The 16,055-nt window shown below is 39.7% G+C and overlaps 1 protein-coding gene across 6 annotated transcripts in view; it reads left to right on the top strand.

Annotated features, from left to right (window-relative positions):
• LOC127568515 (dihydropyrimidine dehydrogenase [NADP(+)]-like) overlaps positions 1-14,400 on the top strand; it is a 581,379-nt gene extending 566,979 nt beyond the window's left edge. For all 6 annotated transcript variants that reach the window (XM_052012359.1, XM_052012358.1, XM_052012364.1 and 3 more), the window contains one exon: positions 12,896-14,400. In XM_052012359.1, coding sequence (XP_051868319.1) covers positions 12,896-13,054 — 159 coding nt within the window. In that variant the 3' untranslated portion in view covers positions 13,055-14,400. The remainder of the gene's footprint in view (positions 1-12,895) is intronic.
• The last annotated feature ends 1,655 nt before the right edge of the window (positions 14,401-16,055 follow it).

Genomic DNA, 16,055 nt, shown 5'->3' with positions numbered 1-16,055 from the left:
AGTGCTGGCTTAATGGCATTCTTTTTTATTCACCCAATCAAGTTCAAAAGAATCTTCACACTCTATAAATTGATCCCTTTTAAAGCAAACCATTTTACAAGTCTGTTCAGATTTCTTTTGTTTGCAAAAGCTTTAACCTTGATAGTACATTTAACACAAAAATTTTATCTGTCTGTAATGTTATCTAACTCAGTTTCTATTTCTCTCACTGGGGTACTGGAAAATAGTCAGTAATTCAAACTTACAGCAAGGGTACTTAATTAAATAAAAGCTTGGTGTCAAGACAACGTTCTTTTTACTGTGATTTTCTCCACAGATTCTGGCAGTTCTGCACTGAACAATGTTGTAAGATGCAATTCTTAAAGTGGTACCAACCAATGTTACACATCCAAAATATGTTAGCTCCCTCCTATAATAATGAAAAATCAAGGGTAAAAACAATCACCTGTAATAACTCTCCAGTCTCTATCTTACCTTCACATGGATTTGTTTAGATTATTGGTGGGTTCACAGACCACATTCCCAGATTTGGTGCCAACCGGCATGGTATTCCCTGAACCTGTTGGCAAGTTGTGGTCTTCTCACTCTGCAGGGTTAGTGGTTCATCCTCTAATATCTACACATCTGCTTCTGTAAACAAGCCTCTTTGTTGGTCTTCCTGAGTTGATGCTGGTTCTTCTGACATTGTTCACCCTTCTGAACTTACACGATCTTAGATACAGTATGTCTTGAGCCACCACTTCTGTCATGTCTGGTGCTGGTTTCATAGAAGCTTCATTCTCATTATGTCTCCAACCCTTAGTACTAGCAGGTCGTTTGCACCTCTGTTGTAGCAGTGTGCCTGTCATTGAGTCATACATTCACATGGCACAGAAACAGGCCCTTTGGCCACTGTGCCTGCACCCATCTACACAGCCCATTTTATTTTCCCTACATTCCCATCATCTCCCCCCAGAGTCTACCACCCCCTACATACTAGGGACAATTTGCAGTGGCCAATAAACCTACCAACCCCCATGTCTTTGAGAAGAAGCACATGCAGTCACAGGGAGAACATGCAAACTCCACACAGACAGCACAGAGATTAGGATTGAACCTGAATTACTGAGGCAGTGAGGCAGCAGCTCTACCAACTGCACCATTGTGACTTCTGGCTGCCTTCAGTTGTATTCCTGAACTTTTTTGTGCTTGGTTCTAACAGGTTTTGTGTTGTCGGGAGCCTCTACCCAAAAATCTCTCGTCATCCCTTGGACTGGAATACTGAGGAAGGCTGGGATGTTCAAATAGGAGACTGATCATTATGATTTAGTGCCTTCAGCAGTTCCATGGCCACCCTCACAACATTTTCCGTCCTTCCATTACTTTGTGGAAAGTGAGCTGATATTGCTAAGTGCTAAGTGATCAAACTGCCAGTCCACAGAGAAGTTCACAAAGTTGTCTCTTGTGAGCTGTGGCCCTTTACCAGTGACCAGTACCTCAGTTTAAACTTTCTTTTAAGCTTGTAAAAGACCACCCAATGCTGTATTTTTCTATGTTTCTATGTATTTAGCTCACATTTCTGCTCATGATCCCTGATCTCCTTGTTCTTCCCTGGTCAGTGGGTGCTTTCTCTTGCTCTGTGGAGGCAACAATTTTCTTGCACACATAATGAATAAGAGTGTTTAATCCTGCCCTTCATTTGTGGCTTTTACCCTTTTACCTCTGAAGATACGGTCACCTTGAATGATCAGTTCACCTTTCACAGGGACAGTATGGTCTGAGACCAGAGTCAGTCTTACACTGTGACTCTTCCCATACCATCTGAATTACTCACTTCAGGGGCTGTATTATCTCTTCTTGTCTGGCGGCCTCATTCTCCTGCATCAACAGCTGACAGATGGAAATGTATCTTGCCATACAGATGCTCAAGTCCAATTTCCTTGACACCTCGTGTCCTTGAGATGAGTTTGATTCAACATGTCCTCCTCTTGATTGCCTTTGCCTGGAAAGTATTGGATATCTACACTGTATATTTTTATCTTCACAAGAATTCTTTGCAACCTCCATGGAGATCAATGAAGGGACTTAAATGAACATGAGTGGTTTTTTCACATATACAGTTCTCCCATATGTATATTGGTGAAACCTTTCCAGCACAAGATAGGAAAAGCAGCACCATTTCAGTTTGTGTGGTATGTGTCACTATCCATCAGATCCTAGCTTGTGTGCTTGATCGGCTAACCCATATGTATGATCATTGCTCCAAGATCCATCTTCTGATGTGTCTAACTGGGGCTTCAGCTCCTTCTTACCTTGAACATATCACAATGCAGACTCAGCTATGACTATCTCCTGATTTATTTGAATGTTTCTTCATGAGCATCCAGCCAATACCATTCCATATTCTTCATGATCAGCAGTCTGAGTGGCTCACTCAGGTGGGACAGGAACTTGCTCAGATAGTTGACAAATCCCAATTTTATTCCTGCAACATCCATTGAACTCAACATTTCCTTTACAGCCCTTGACTTTGGCTGGATCTGGTGATCAAAGTGACCCATGGCTCTTCCAAGGCTTCTTCTCCAAAGACTAATATGGACTCATAAATAAATAGAGCATGAAAACAGGCCCTTCAGCCCACCAAGTCTGCACTTACCATCAACCACCCACTTACACTAATCCTATATTAATTCTGCTTTATTCTCCCAGTGTTCCCATCAACTCCCCCCAGATTCTCCCAATTACCTATACAGAAGGGGCAACTTACAGCGGCCAATTAACCTACCAACCCACGCGTTTTTGGGATCTGTGAGAAAACCCATGCAGTCACATGCAGAACATGCCAACCCCACACAGACAGTACCTCCTGAGATCAGGATTAAAGCTGGGTCTCTGGAGCACTGAGCCAGCAGCCCTCCTGACTATGTCACTGTCTCATCTGCTATGGCCTTTACCCCAATGAAACCTTCAAATACATTCTTTGCTGAAATTACTTACCTGCCATTAATTTTAAATGGTACAATTATCTCCCCTTGTGTCCAGTGAAATCCAATAACACCTTTACAGTGGGCTGCTCTGATCTCTCTGCCATAACCATTCAATACACAATGGGGAAAAGAGGGGAAGCTTCCATTTTTGGTGAAAGTATCTTTTGCATTCACCCCTGGAAGAGACGTTGGCTGCAGTGCAGAGCTCCCAGAATACAGGCCATGGGAACACCACCACTTGCACGTCGCCATCCCAGTCGTACACCATCCTGATTTGGAAAATTATCGCTGGTCCATCATTCTTACATGGCCTAAATCCTGGAACTCCCTATCCAATAGCAATATAGGAGTACCTTCACCAGTTAGACTCCAGTGGTTCGAGGCATTGACTTATCACCACCTTCCCAAGGACAGTTTGAGATGCGTAATAAGTTCTGGCCTTGCCAGAGATACCCAGATCCTGAAAGTGAATAAAATAAAACTTGTGTTCGTTGACAACTCCCTGCCAGCTTCCCTCTGTGAGATCCATCATTTTTGTCAAATACCATTCTCCAGTTTCTTACTCATTTCTGATCTGATGAACATGGAACCACTTTTTCTTATCTAGGATTTCTTCTTATGGCTCTGTGTTTTTGAAGGGGAATCTTCTGAAACCACCTGAGAGAATGATCCCAGTTTGGCACAGTTAAAATTCATTTGGTGGAAAGTTTCAAAGAACTCTGCCTCTGAGAGGAGGAGAGATGTGACTCTTAGAACAATATCCTGTTTGAGTGTTCAGCATTGTTAAAAGCTGGTTCTTCTAGGAGTGAACAGAACCAGCTGTGACTTAGATCAAACCAAGTGGTTAGTGTTGAAAATCTTGCCAGAAATGCATTTTGGTTGTTGTGTACCTTTACATGAGCTGAAAAGAAGGACACACAAAAGTCTTGCATTAAAATGTCTATACTATTTTAATGACTAGCATTAACCAATAGCTCACTCATAAATGTACAGCTAATTATCTAACACTTCATCAATGTGAGTTTTATCTGCTCAATACTATTTTTTTTAGCTTTGCACAGAAAGGTTTGTAGGTCCATTGTGTTTAAACATTTTCTAGCATTGAGTCTCGACTGCCATACCAAGCATATGCCACAGCCAAGTATGGTTGAAGAGAGAAAGGAAATAGGAAAAATAAAACTAATTAAAAATGAAAAAGAAATAGAAAAATGAGGATCAAGGAAACAAAATGAAACCAGAAGGAAAATAAGGAAGAAAAAAATGGTGAGTTCATTCTGCAGTGACAGATATATCATTGACTCTGATTCCACACCAGTGTAGGCAAAGAGCAGGGTTTTCAATGTTTGCTCACTTCAGCATGAAATTGGGAAAGGCAGAGGTTCATTTACACACCAGCAAGCACAGGCTACTGATCCCATTCCACGAGTGTGATGTTTATGGATTGAAGAGGAAATGACATTTCTCTCTAGCCATTAAAGTGTTAATGACCTTTAACCTTAACAATTTATTCTTCTTTTACGAGACTTTGCAGAATTTGCTTTTGTCTGAGAGTCTGAGCTTTGTTGCTGACGGTGTATTTAATGTTCTTTACTTCATGCCACAATTTTGTGATATGTCTATAGCCAAGAAAGGTTGTAGTCCACTGCCAAATATATTTGGCAGGAGCAACAGAAGTGGTTCAATGAAAGATCTGATCTATAAATAGATATATGAATTTAACTATCAGGTTACTATACTCAAGCAGAATCCATGTAAGATCTTTCCCAGCTTTAGACAATATATTTGACTAAGCTTTTGGCATTTCACCCACTTCTTTCTTCATTTGGTTAGCATCCATTCTCTTTCTCTTCCTTGAGATGGTATCTGGGTTAAATGGAAAATATTAATACATATTGTTGTGGAATTGTCCATCTGTTCCCTTTTGGGAGCTCATGTAATCTGTTTTGCGCAACTGAGCTGCTCTGTACCAGACCTGAGTTCATCACTGGATATTGGTATTGATTTATCATTGTCACATGTACTGAAATACAAGAGCTTTTGTTTTGCATGCCATCCAGACAGATCATGCCGTACATAATTTCATTGAGGTAGTAAAAAGAAAACAAAATGCAGAATATAGTGTTACAGTTACAGAGAAAGTGCAGTGCAGGTACACAATAAAATGCAAGGGCCTCGATGACGTAGATTGGGAGATCAGCAGTTCATCTTTCAGCGAATGAGAGGTCCACTTAAGAGTCTGATAATAGTAGGATTGAAGCTGTCCTTGAGTCTGGTGGATCATGCTCTCAGGCTTTTGTATCTTCTGCCCGACAGGGGAGGGGAGAAGAGAGAATAACGGGTGGGAGGAGTCATTGATTATATTAGGTGCTTTCCTGAGGCAGCAGGAATTGTTTCCAACTTTGTTTGTTTCTTTTGTCTTTACCACTCCAGGACCCCACAGTCAATGTCACCTTTTATTTCTTTCCTGTCCAATCCTCTGGCCACTGAAATCCTGATTCCAACCTTTCATTGCTGCTCAACTTCACCCAACTCAGCTCCAGCCGTAGCTCATCTGCTGCTAAAGCCTTGTCAGGCCTTTGTTGCCCCTCAGCTTTGCTACTTCAATGTACTTACATTTCATATTTTGTGGAAGGAGACCATTCAGCCCATTGAGTCAATGCTGGCTCTCAGAACAAACCCATTTCCCCATTTATTCCCCACACACACACTTGTGAACAAACCCCATTTCTCCTAGCATCCAACTACAACAGGCCAATTTACCGTAGTCCATTAAACTCGCTTGTCCTTGGGATGTGGGATGAAAACAGAGGAAGTGACAGGGAGAACGTGCAAACACCACACAAACAGCACCAAATGTCAGGATTGAACCCAGGCACTGGAGCTGTGAGCTGCCCTACCTGCAGTGACACCGTACCGTCCAATGTATTTATGATCTCCTTTTCACATTCCTAACCTCCATAAAGACATTCAAAAGTCTGCTGATTGGGACCTGCCTTGCATCAATCCCCCCTAATGGTTCATCCCAGTGTTCCCTCATCTACATTGGCTGATGGTTAAGAACTTCATTCTTGTTTGTAAATTCCTCAGTGGCTGTGGCATTCCTTACCTCTGGCACTTTCTCCAGCTGGTGACCTATTCAAAGATATCTGGCAACTCTGGTCTCCTATTTTAATTGCTCTACCATTGGTAGCAATATCTGTAGGCACCAAACACTTCAACTCTAATATTCTGCTCCTAAATCTCACTGCCTCTCCACCTCTCTCTCTTCTTTCAAGGCATCCTTTTAAACCTACCAAGCCTTCAGTCATTTGACCCAACAACTTCTGGCAGCATTCAACTCATGATGTTCACACCAGCTCTCCACAAGACCAACCCTATTATTCCATAGTACCTTCCTGGAAACTTGCATTTTTCTTTCTCCTCAGTACATAGCTCAGTGGCAAATATAGTTCTGTAACACTCCCTGAATGTTTTATTGCATCATTGGTGCCTTATAAATGTAGGTGGCTGTTTTTCAAATAACAACAAATGAAATCCCAACCTATTTGCTAAAGTATTGGATTTTCCAAATCTGAAACTGATTATCTGGTTTCAAATATTCTTAAGGTATTGTGTACAATCCAGTTGTAACAAAGTAAAATTAATAAGGATTTGCTGTTTCAATGAAGCAAACTTAATTTTGGCAATTGAATATTGCATGAACTATTCCATTTCCTTTGAAGTTATTTATTAACGATTAAAACAGGATTTGTCCATTATCACTTGGGTTCAAGTGAAGGTAATACAATGGAGTAGGCTGAATCTTGAGAGGGAGTAAATCACAGAGTTAGTTCAACAGAATGGATTTCAAGGGCTTAGGAAGGGAATGAGAACAGAATGTCAAGAGCATTAACTGAGTAAATAAGATTGTTTTCAGACTAGAACAACATACCTAAAATGTCCAAAAGTACTAAAAATAAGATTAAAAGTGCCCAGCACATCAGTAGCAGATGACTAAGTGCCATTAATGTGCTTTATTTTTTTGAGAGTCCTACTTCTTGTCTTTCCTTATTATTTATTTCTCTGGCTCTATTTCTTTTTAACTCCTCAATAACCACTTCCCTAGAAAAAAAAAGTCAAGAATATGAAGGAAGAACTAACTCACAATTTAAAACAATTCTGGAAATCCTCTATTCAATGGAAATGCCTTCAGAGTTGATGTTCAGCACATAGTAAGGAAATATGCAGCTGGGTTTATAGGGTCATCATGGCAGGTAAACAAACCGTCTGCTCATAAGTCCATGCTGACCATCAGTATCTCCTGATACTTCAGATTCTATCATTCATCCCCCCACCACCAGGGGCAATTTACAATGGCCAATTAACCGACCAACCTGCACATCTTTGGGATGTGGAAGGAAATCGGAACATCAGAGGAAACCCCATGTGGTCACAGGGAGAACGTGCAAACTCCACACAGACAGCACTGGAGCACCCGGGTCTCTGCAATTGTGAAATAGCAGTTCTTCTAGCTGCACAACAATGCTGCCTCAATGTTCCAAAATCTTTATTAGCCATCACTCTGTTGCAAATGTTGGTGATGGAATCATTAATGTATCAAGACAAGTGCCTGTAACAGTGTTCAGGGGAGTCCACAAATGGGGCAGGCAGAATCTTAGACAACATTAGTGAAAGTATGAAGCAAGGGCTAGTTGGCTAATTAAAAGATATATTAATGGCACTTAGTCACCTGCTACTGATGTGTTGGCCACAGGTATTTGGATTTGCTCTGTCTTTGGGAGGCCCAGTCATATGCTTGCTCTTCTCAGATGTAGATGTTGCACATTGTTGCGCTGGGGTACGTGTGGGACCTCCAAAAATCGCATGCCCAAAACTGCGGTCAGAATTCACTGAGGAGGCGGATAAAAACACCAGCTCCCCTCCATCAAAGTTTACCATTGATGCACTGAAGGGACAGAAACTGAGCACCACCAGGTTTTGTCTTGAGTTCCAGTCTCTCCGATACATGGGGCTTGTATGACTTCCATCGTACTTGAAAAACAGTGGTGCAGCTAGTGGGGCTGCTGCCTCACAATTCCAGTGACCCAAGATCAATCCCGACCTCTGGTGCTGCCTGCGTGGAGTTTGCATATTCTCTCTGTGATCCCCACCACCGTTACCATCAACACCCTTCCTTTCCCCACCTGACTCCATCTGCCAGTCAACCACTCCTCACCTGGATCCACTTATTGCTCACCAGCTCTTGTCCTTCCTCTCCCCTTGACCTCTTTATACTGGCTATCTCCCCTCTACTCTTTTAGTCCAGAAGAAGTGGTCTTGACCAGAAACATTGACTGTCCAATTCCCTCCACCGATGCTGCCTGACCCACTGAGTTCCTCCCACAGCTCATGTTTAGCTTTCTGTAATCACATGGGATTCAACCAGGTGCTGCAGCTTCCTCTCACGTTCAAAAGACATGTCAGTTAATTAATTGGTTGATGTGTGGGTGGGCGGTAGAGTCGAGGAGGAGGATGGGAATGTGGGAAGAATAAAATGGAATTCGTGTAGGATTTGTGTAAATTTGTGCCTGATTGTCAGTGTGGACTTGATGGGTCAAAGGAACTGTTTTCATGCTTTACAATTCTATTAAGTGTAGACAGAAAAGGAATATTATTATGAAGGATACTGCAATCCCTCTTCAAGACTCTTGCCAAGTAGGAGAATGCTGATTCCACAGTGTTTAACACTTGTGTAATAATTATTCTCTATTTTTCTTCTTTTTTCATTCATTTTGAGGATCTGGGCATTACTGTCAAGGCAGTAATTATTGTTCATTTCCCAATTGCTCTCGAGAAGGTGGTGGTTAGCCACTTTCTTGAACCACTGCCGTCCTTCTTTTGAAATTACTCCCGCAGTGCTGTTTGGGAGAGTTTCAGAATTTTGATGCAGCAATGATGAATAATATGGTGATCTAGTTACAAGTCAGGCTGGTGTATAGCTTGGAGGGGAGTCTGAAGGTGATGGTATTCCCAGGCACCTGAAGCTCTTGTCCTTCTTGATATTAGAAGTCATGGGTTTGGGAGGTGCTGTTGGTGAAGCATTTGGGAGGTGAGTAACTGTTGGGAGGTGAGTAACTGCAGTGGTCTTTGTGGATATTACACACTGTGGACTGGTGGAGGAGGGAATGAATATTTAGATTAACTAATGGGATGCCAATCAAATTTACTGCTTTGTCCTGGTGAAGCTTCTTGAGGGTGCAAACGTAGACATTCTGTCACATTCCTGATGGTGCTTTGTAGATGGTGGAAAGGCCTTTGGGCGTCAGGAGGTGAGTAACTTGCTGTAGGATACTTGGCCTCAGACCTACTCTTCTAGCCACTGTATTTTGTGGGTGTGCAGATCTAAGAATATGTTTATTCCTTTGAGGAACTGACTAGAGAGGTTAAGGATAGCATTTGATGACAAGAAGAAATTTAAAATGTTAGCAGAGCAAAAAGTCTCAAGTCGGCATAGAAAAACAACAAAGAAAGAACCTAATGGTAAGGAATATAATAATAAACATTTAAGAGATACTGTATAGTCAGAATTGCGAGAGCACTTGAAATGGTAATTAGAAAAATTGTATATCCCTTAGGAGCAGAAATTGGGAATTTATAATGATAAATAGGAAAATGATGGACATGTTAAATATTTTGTGCGTGCGTGTGTATCTGTCACACTAGCAAACATTAATAGCTTACTGGAAATTGTGGAAAGCCAAAGTCTAATGAGATTAAAGATCTTAAAGTAATTAATAAAGAAAAAATACAAAATTTGCTGGAATTAAGAGCTAAAAATCCCCTGGACCTGATTTCATACATCCAAGGATTTCAAAAGAAGTAGCTTCAGAGAATGGTTAGTTTTAAAATCAATCACACATAATAGTTAATCTTGATTTTTTTTCTCCAACATATTTCAAATATTTCAGGATTTGTCTGGCTTTGTGTCATCTAACTGACACCTTATGAGTTCAAAACCGTACACTATTGTTGGCTGACAACAGTTCACATGAAGTAATTTGTCAATACCCTGCCAGTTGACAATAGCAGAAAACTGAAGCATGCAAAGGAACATAGGAGCTACAAAGCATTGTAGAATGGCAGGCATGCAGTTTGACATGCCAGTATCTATTGTGTCACTCCAGTAGATCTTTCACATTTATTTCAGCTTGGGGCTTGTTATACTTGGGGTCTTTGTTATAGTTCCCTCTAGGTTCTTAAATTTGCAAGCATTTTAAGTAGTTAAATAAAATTAGCTTAAATCTTGATTTTTAGTGGTTTGTTAGTTGAAGCTTTTCAAATGCAAGATGCAAGATAGAAGCTCATCTCATGTGGTAGAGCACTGGCAGCCCATTTTGTAATCTGCCAGATTTTCAATCCCATTAACTTTGATGGAAAAGAAAACAGAGCTGGAAGAAGCTTCAATTCACCATTGCCTCTTCTGCGCCACTGTGCAAAGCAAATTTATATCACTTTATGCTTATGAAAAGTATCAGCAGGTCATGTCTACAAGTTTTGCTTGAGTATTGACCTTTATCATAGCCTTGGAGAGGGATAGACAGTATGGGAAACTATTTAATTGGGGGAGAGGGAATGATGATGCTATTAGGCAGGAACTTGGGAGCGTAAATTGGGGACAGATGTTCTGGGGGAAGTGCACAACGGAAACGTGGAGGTTGTTTATTGGTATTGGTTTATTATTGTCACTTGTACCGAGGCACAGTGAAAAACTTGTCTTGCATACCGATCGTACAGATCAATTCATTACACAGTGCAGTTACAGTACATCGGGTTAGTACAGCATGCATTGAGGTAGTACAAATAAAAACAATAACAGTACAGAGTAAAGTGTCACAGCTACAGAGAAAGTGCAGTGCAATAAGTTGCAAGGTCACAACAAGGTAGATCATGAGGTTAGAGTTCATCTCTTCGTATAAGGGAACCGTCCAATAGTCTTATCACAGTGGGGTAGAAGCTGTCCTTAAGTATAGTGGAGTACTTGCATGGTGTTCTGGATGGGTTTGTCCTATTGAGGCTGGGTAAGGACGATAGAGTGAAGGAACTGTGGTTGACAAGAGACATAGAATATCTTGTCAAGAGGAAGAAAGAAGCTTACCCAGGGTTTAGAAAGCATGGATCAAACAGGGCTCTTAAGAGTTACAAGGTGGCCAGGAGGGAGCTTAAGAATGGATTTAGGAGAGCTAGAAGGATAAAATGTCGGCACAACATCATGGGCCGAAGGGCCTGTACTGTGCTGTAATGTTCTGTTCTATGTTCTATCTGAAGAAGGTCAACAATTCTGATACTCCTATTCACTGATGCTGCCTGATCTGTTGAGTATTTCCAGCTTTTCTGGTTGTATTTTAAATTTTTAAATTTAAAATTTTTTTAAAATTTTATTTGCAGCGTGGTAACAGGCCCTTCCGGCCCAATGAGTCCGCGCCACCCATTTTAAACCCCAAATTAACCTACCTGTACGTCTTTAGAATGTGGGAGGAAACCGGAGCACCTGGCGGAAACCCACGTAGACACGGGAGAACGTACAAACTCCTTACAGACAGCGACGGGAATCGAACCCCGATCGCTGGTGCTGTAATAGCGTCGCGCTAACCGCTACGCTACCGTGCCGCCCCATGTGTACTTTCAGATGAAAGTAAAACCCACATACATTTTCATTTCAAATACTTCAGAAATTGAAACTGTCCTTGTAGGCCATTTGGCCATCTTCTTTCCAGTAAGGTAACTTACTTTGGAGTCAACTGTTCTAATCCCATTTCCTGGGCTTTTTCCAATAATATTTTGCTTACTCAGCTGTTAAATTTGTTTCCTGCTGTGCTGTCTGTTGGAATGATGGCAACTGGAAACATGGCTTGTAGTGGTGACACAGTGCTTGAAACTGATGAGGGAGATAACATGGATGTTGATTTCAACTTTTTGGATTCAACACTGAATAAAATATTGACATCAATCATAACTTTTTATTATAACTGCATAGTCATGAAATAGTCCATTTTTGAAAAGTGTGAAAGGTGGCAGTATGTTGGCTTGGCTGAAATAATTAGATTTGATATTGGTTTAACATTCAACTGAATGATAGGTTGAGGGAAGAGAACAAAGAATCTGTGTTCAGCATGTTCATTTCCCAGTGCTGAAGAACTCCACCATCAAGAAGTGGAACAACTTAAAAGGCCCAATTAACCTCAATATATAGGGCAATATTTATAAATACAAAATAATTATCACAAAGGTAAATTTGGATAAATCAGCTTAAAGATGAAATTTTGAATATTCTCTGAAAACAAGTTACACATTACAGATTCATTATTTTGTGTTTTTTTTCCCCCTTAAATATCCAAGTAGTTTTAAAATGAGCCAGAAATGATCCTTCAATGATTTATACGTTATTGCCAAGAATTAGTTAAATTTCTTCAGGTGGTATCAGACTGAACAATATAGCAGCTTATATCAATTGTCCTACATTTTGGGTTTCTGGGAGATTAGAACTGGCCAGTGTGTGGCATTGTTGGATTTTTGAAACAAGCTTGTCAATATTTATAGTTCTGTGCCCAATTGGCTGAAAGTAATTTCATAAATTGAAGCTGGCAGCCAGATAACTAACTGAATGAATGAATGCTAATTTTGAAGATGAATCAAGATTCCAGATGAGAAAGATGGTGTGTACCAGTATGCAGTTTTTTTTACACATCCCATTTAAATCCATTCTACAGTTCATCGATGATAATTGGAAATAAACCAGCAATTCACATTCTGGATGAATTCCATTATATTTAATAAATGTTCTCCATTGTCTTATCTGAATACAGTTCTAAAGCACCTTTATATTATGGTTGCTTGTTGTATGTTTTGCGGTGGCTTTTATTCTGATTTCTTTATTTTTAAATTCTCTCTAGGCCATAACCTTTGACCCTGAGACGCACCTTCCTCGAGTGACTGCAAACTGCACAGGTTGCACTCTTTGCTATAGTGTCTGCCCTATCATTGATTGCATTAAAATGATTCCCCGTTTAACAGCTTATGAGCCTAATAGAGGTATTCCTCTAGCAGTCTAACAAGTTTGTTGAGTTGACATGGTCCAGCAGGGAAATATGACTTAATATCCATACCTCCCCATAAGTATTGATTTAGTCATTCATGTTATAACATGACAAACCACTGTTATTCCTAAAGCATTGATTTTATCTTACCAAACCAAGTTACAGTGCTCTTGTGCTCTCCAATTAGAGAAAACCATTAGAAGAAAAGCTTCTACATTATATTAAAAAAACTGCTTTATTAAGCAGTAAACAATAGAATTGAGGTCAACCATATAATAAGACAATGGCAATTGGGTTACAATCTACATGCTCACAAGTATAATTTATATTGAAATGATATTTATCAACAATATGCTTTCACTATGTTATTGGTTTCTAAGGTCTACCGGCAACAGAAAAGTTGAAATTGAGTACCCACTATTAGATTATTAGAAAGTTATTTCATTAATAAACATCTTATTTTATGTAGAAGAACAGAGACAGTCTCAATCTATTAAATAACTGAAATCTACATTCACTTTTCAATGTGATATATATTTCTGCAGTAATATTCTATTATACTGATAATGTCTGCCTTGAGTACCCTTGTGGAACTTACAGTTGCCATTTAACTCAACAAGATCTATAGAACCTGCTGTTTTCTGCCAATATCATTAATTCACATAATTTGATTCAGATCCCACATTTTTGTAACTCTATCATGAAACCAATTACTGGAAAAGGAGGATGGTAAAATGCTAGAGAAAACTAAAGTTTTATTTTAATCTGATTTGTATCTTAGTTTCTAAATCAATAGGTGTAAGTACAAGGGAGATAATGTTTTATAATGAATAACTTTATAAACAAATAATTTCTTCAATAGTTTAGTAATTTAACCCATGTTAAAAGTGATTAATTTACACCTCAGCCTTTACAAAGTACAGGATGTGACAATTTTTATTTCATTTATTTCATTTTTGTTTCTGATTTTAACGTAGAATCTATTTTGCTGACTCTAATAATAATTATAAATGCAAATTAAATTGAATTAATTGTTTAAGCAGGTCACATGGAGATGGAGATATTTTGCATTATCATGATAGCTGTTATCTCTATCTTATAAACTGGCATCCTTCAACATATTTTTGTACAATACACACTGTTAGAGATATGGTGTTGTGCACCTTCAGAGTTTCTAAATAGCTTATAGCAATGTAGTTAAACATCATATAATCTTTGATCTTCTTTAAAAAAAAGATCTCAATGAAAATTTGGTTTTGTAATTGAAATCAGGGGTAAGTGAATTGTGGAATCAACAACTGTTGAAAGCAACCAATCAAGGAAGAATGATTTGGATTGCAATGCTAAATTTTTAGTATTAATTGTTTTATCCTGGAAGGTTTTGAATAATTTGTTCAATAAATAAATCAATGGTTACCAGCTTGGTCATTCATTATTTCTTCATGCTATTTTGTGTGAATCTTCCGCAAGATATACAGTATTCTGTATTGCCTTATCAACATTATTTTCATTAACCAGTAATCTGCTCTGGGGTTAGAGTCCAAAAATTAAAGAAATTAAATTACAGTAATAAAGTCATAGATTTATATAGCACAGAAACAGGCCTTTCAGCTCAACTCATCCATGTTGACTGAGCTGCCTACCCGAGCTAGTCCAATTTGCTTCTGTTTGGGCAATATTCCTCTAAATCTTTTCCATCCATACCTGCCTGAATGTCTTTTAAATCTGTTTGTACCCACCACTAACACTTACTCTGGCTGCTCATTCTACATACCCACCACCCTCTGCATGAAAAAACTTGCCCCTCTGGTCCCCTTTAAATCTTCCCCTCTCACCTTAAATCTATGCCCTCTAGTTTTAGACTTTCCCCCTGGGATAAAGACTAACCATTCACCTTATCTATCCCCTCATGACTTTTATATACCTCTATAAGGTCACTACTCAGCCTCCTATGCTCCAGGGAAAAAAGTCCCAGCCTATCCAGTCTCTCCTTATAACTCAAGCCCTCCAGTCCCAGTAACATCCTTGTTAATCTTTTCCACACCTTTTCAGTATCTTCTCATAGCTGCCATCGGGCAGGAGGTACAGGAGCCTGAAGTCCCACACCACCAGGTTCAAGAACAGCTACTTCCCTTCAACCATTCGGTTCTTGAACCAACTGGCACAACTAATCAATACAGCTTAGCAACACTATGACCACTTTGATCACTTTGCAATAAGATGGACTTTTTGTTTTAATTGCATTCTTTCTTGTAAAAATTGTGTATAATTTATTTTTAGTTTATATTTTTCTTGTGAATGCTGCTTATATGATGCTATGTGCCTGTGATGCTGCTGCAAGTAGGTTTATCATTGCACCTGTGCATACATGTACTTGTGCAAATGACAATAAACTCAACTTAGAATTTTAATGACATCCTTCCTATAGACTGGAACTGCACACAATACTCCCAAATCCCAACTGAAGGCAAGTGGGGCAAACGCCCATTTCACCACCTGGTCTACCCATGTGGCCACCTCCTGGGAACTAAGTATTCATACCCATAGTCTCTCTGTTCCACAGCACTCTCCAGTGCCCTGCCATTTACTATACAATTTTTGCTGGTTTAAACTTCCCAAAATGCAACATTTTGCACTTGTCTAAGTTAAATTCCATCTGTTATTCCTTGGCCCACTCTCCCAATTGATCTAGATCCTGTTGTAACCTGAGATAATGTTCTTCACCGTTCTCTATACCACCAATTTCAGTGGTATCTGCAAACTTACTAACCGTGCCAACTATGTTCCCATCAAAATCATTAATATAGATGACAAACAGCGGATCCAGCACCGATACCTGCGGCACACCACTGGCTATAGATCTCATTTCTGAAGAATGGTTGTAAGGGCTTGCAGGATGCAAATAACCCCTGCCATGTTTGCCTGCTTTCCAACGTACATGGAATATGGAACGAGCTGCCAAGGGAAGTGGTTGAGGCAGGTACAATAACAACATTTGAAAGACACTTGGACAGGT

The sequence above is a fragment of the Pristis pectinata genome, chromosome 3 (genome assembly GCF_009764475.1).
Source record: "Pristis pectinata isolate sPriPec2 chromosome 3, sPriPec2.1.pri, whole genome shotgun sequence".
Lineage (NCBI taxonomy): Eukaryota > Metazoa > Chordata > Chondrichthyes > Rhinopristiformes > Pristidae > Pristis > Pristis pectinata.
The sequence above is the reverse complement of the archived record's forward strand: the minus strand, read 5'-3'. Positions and strand labels throughout refer to the sequence as shown.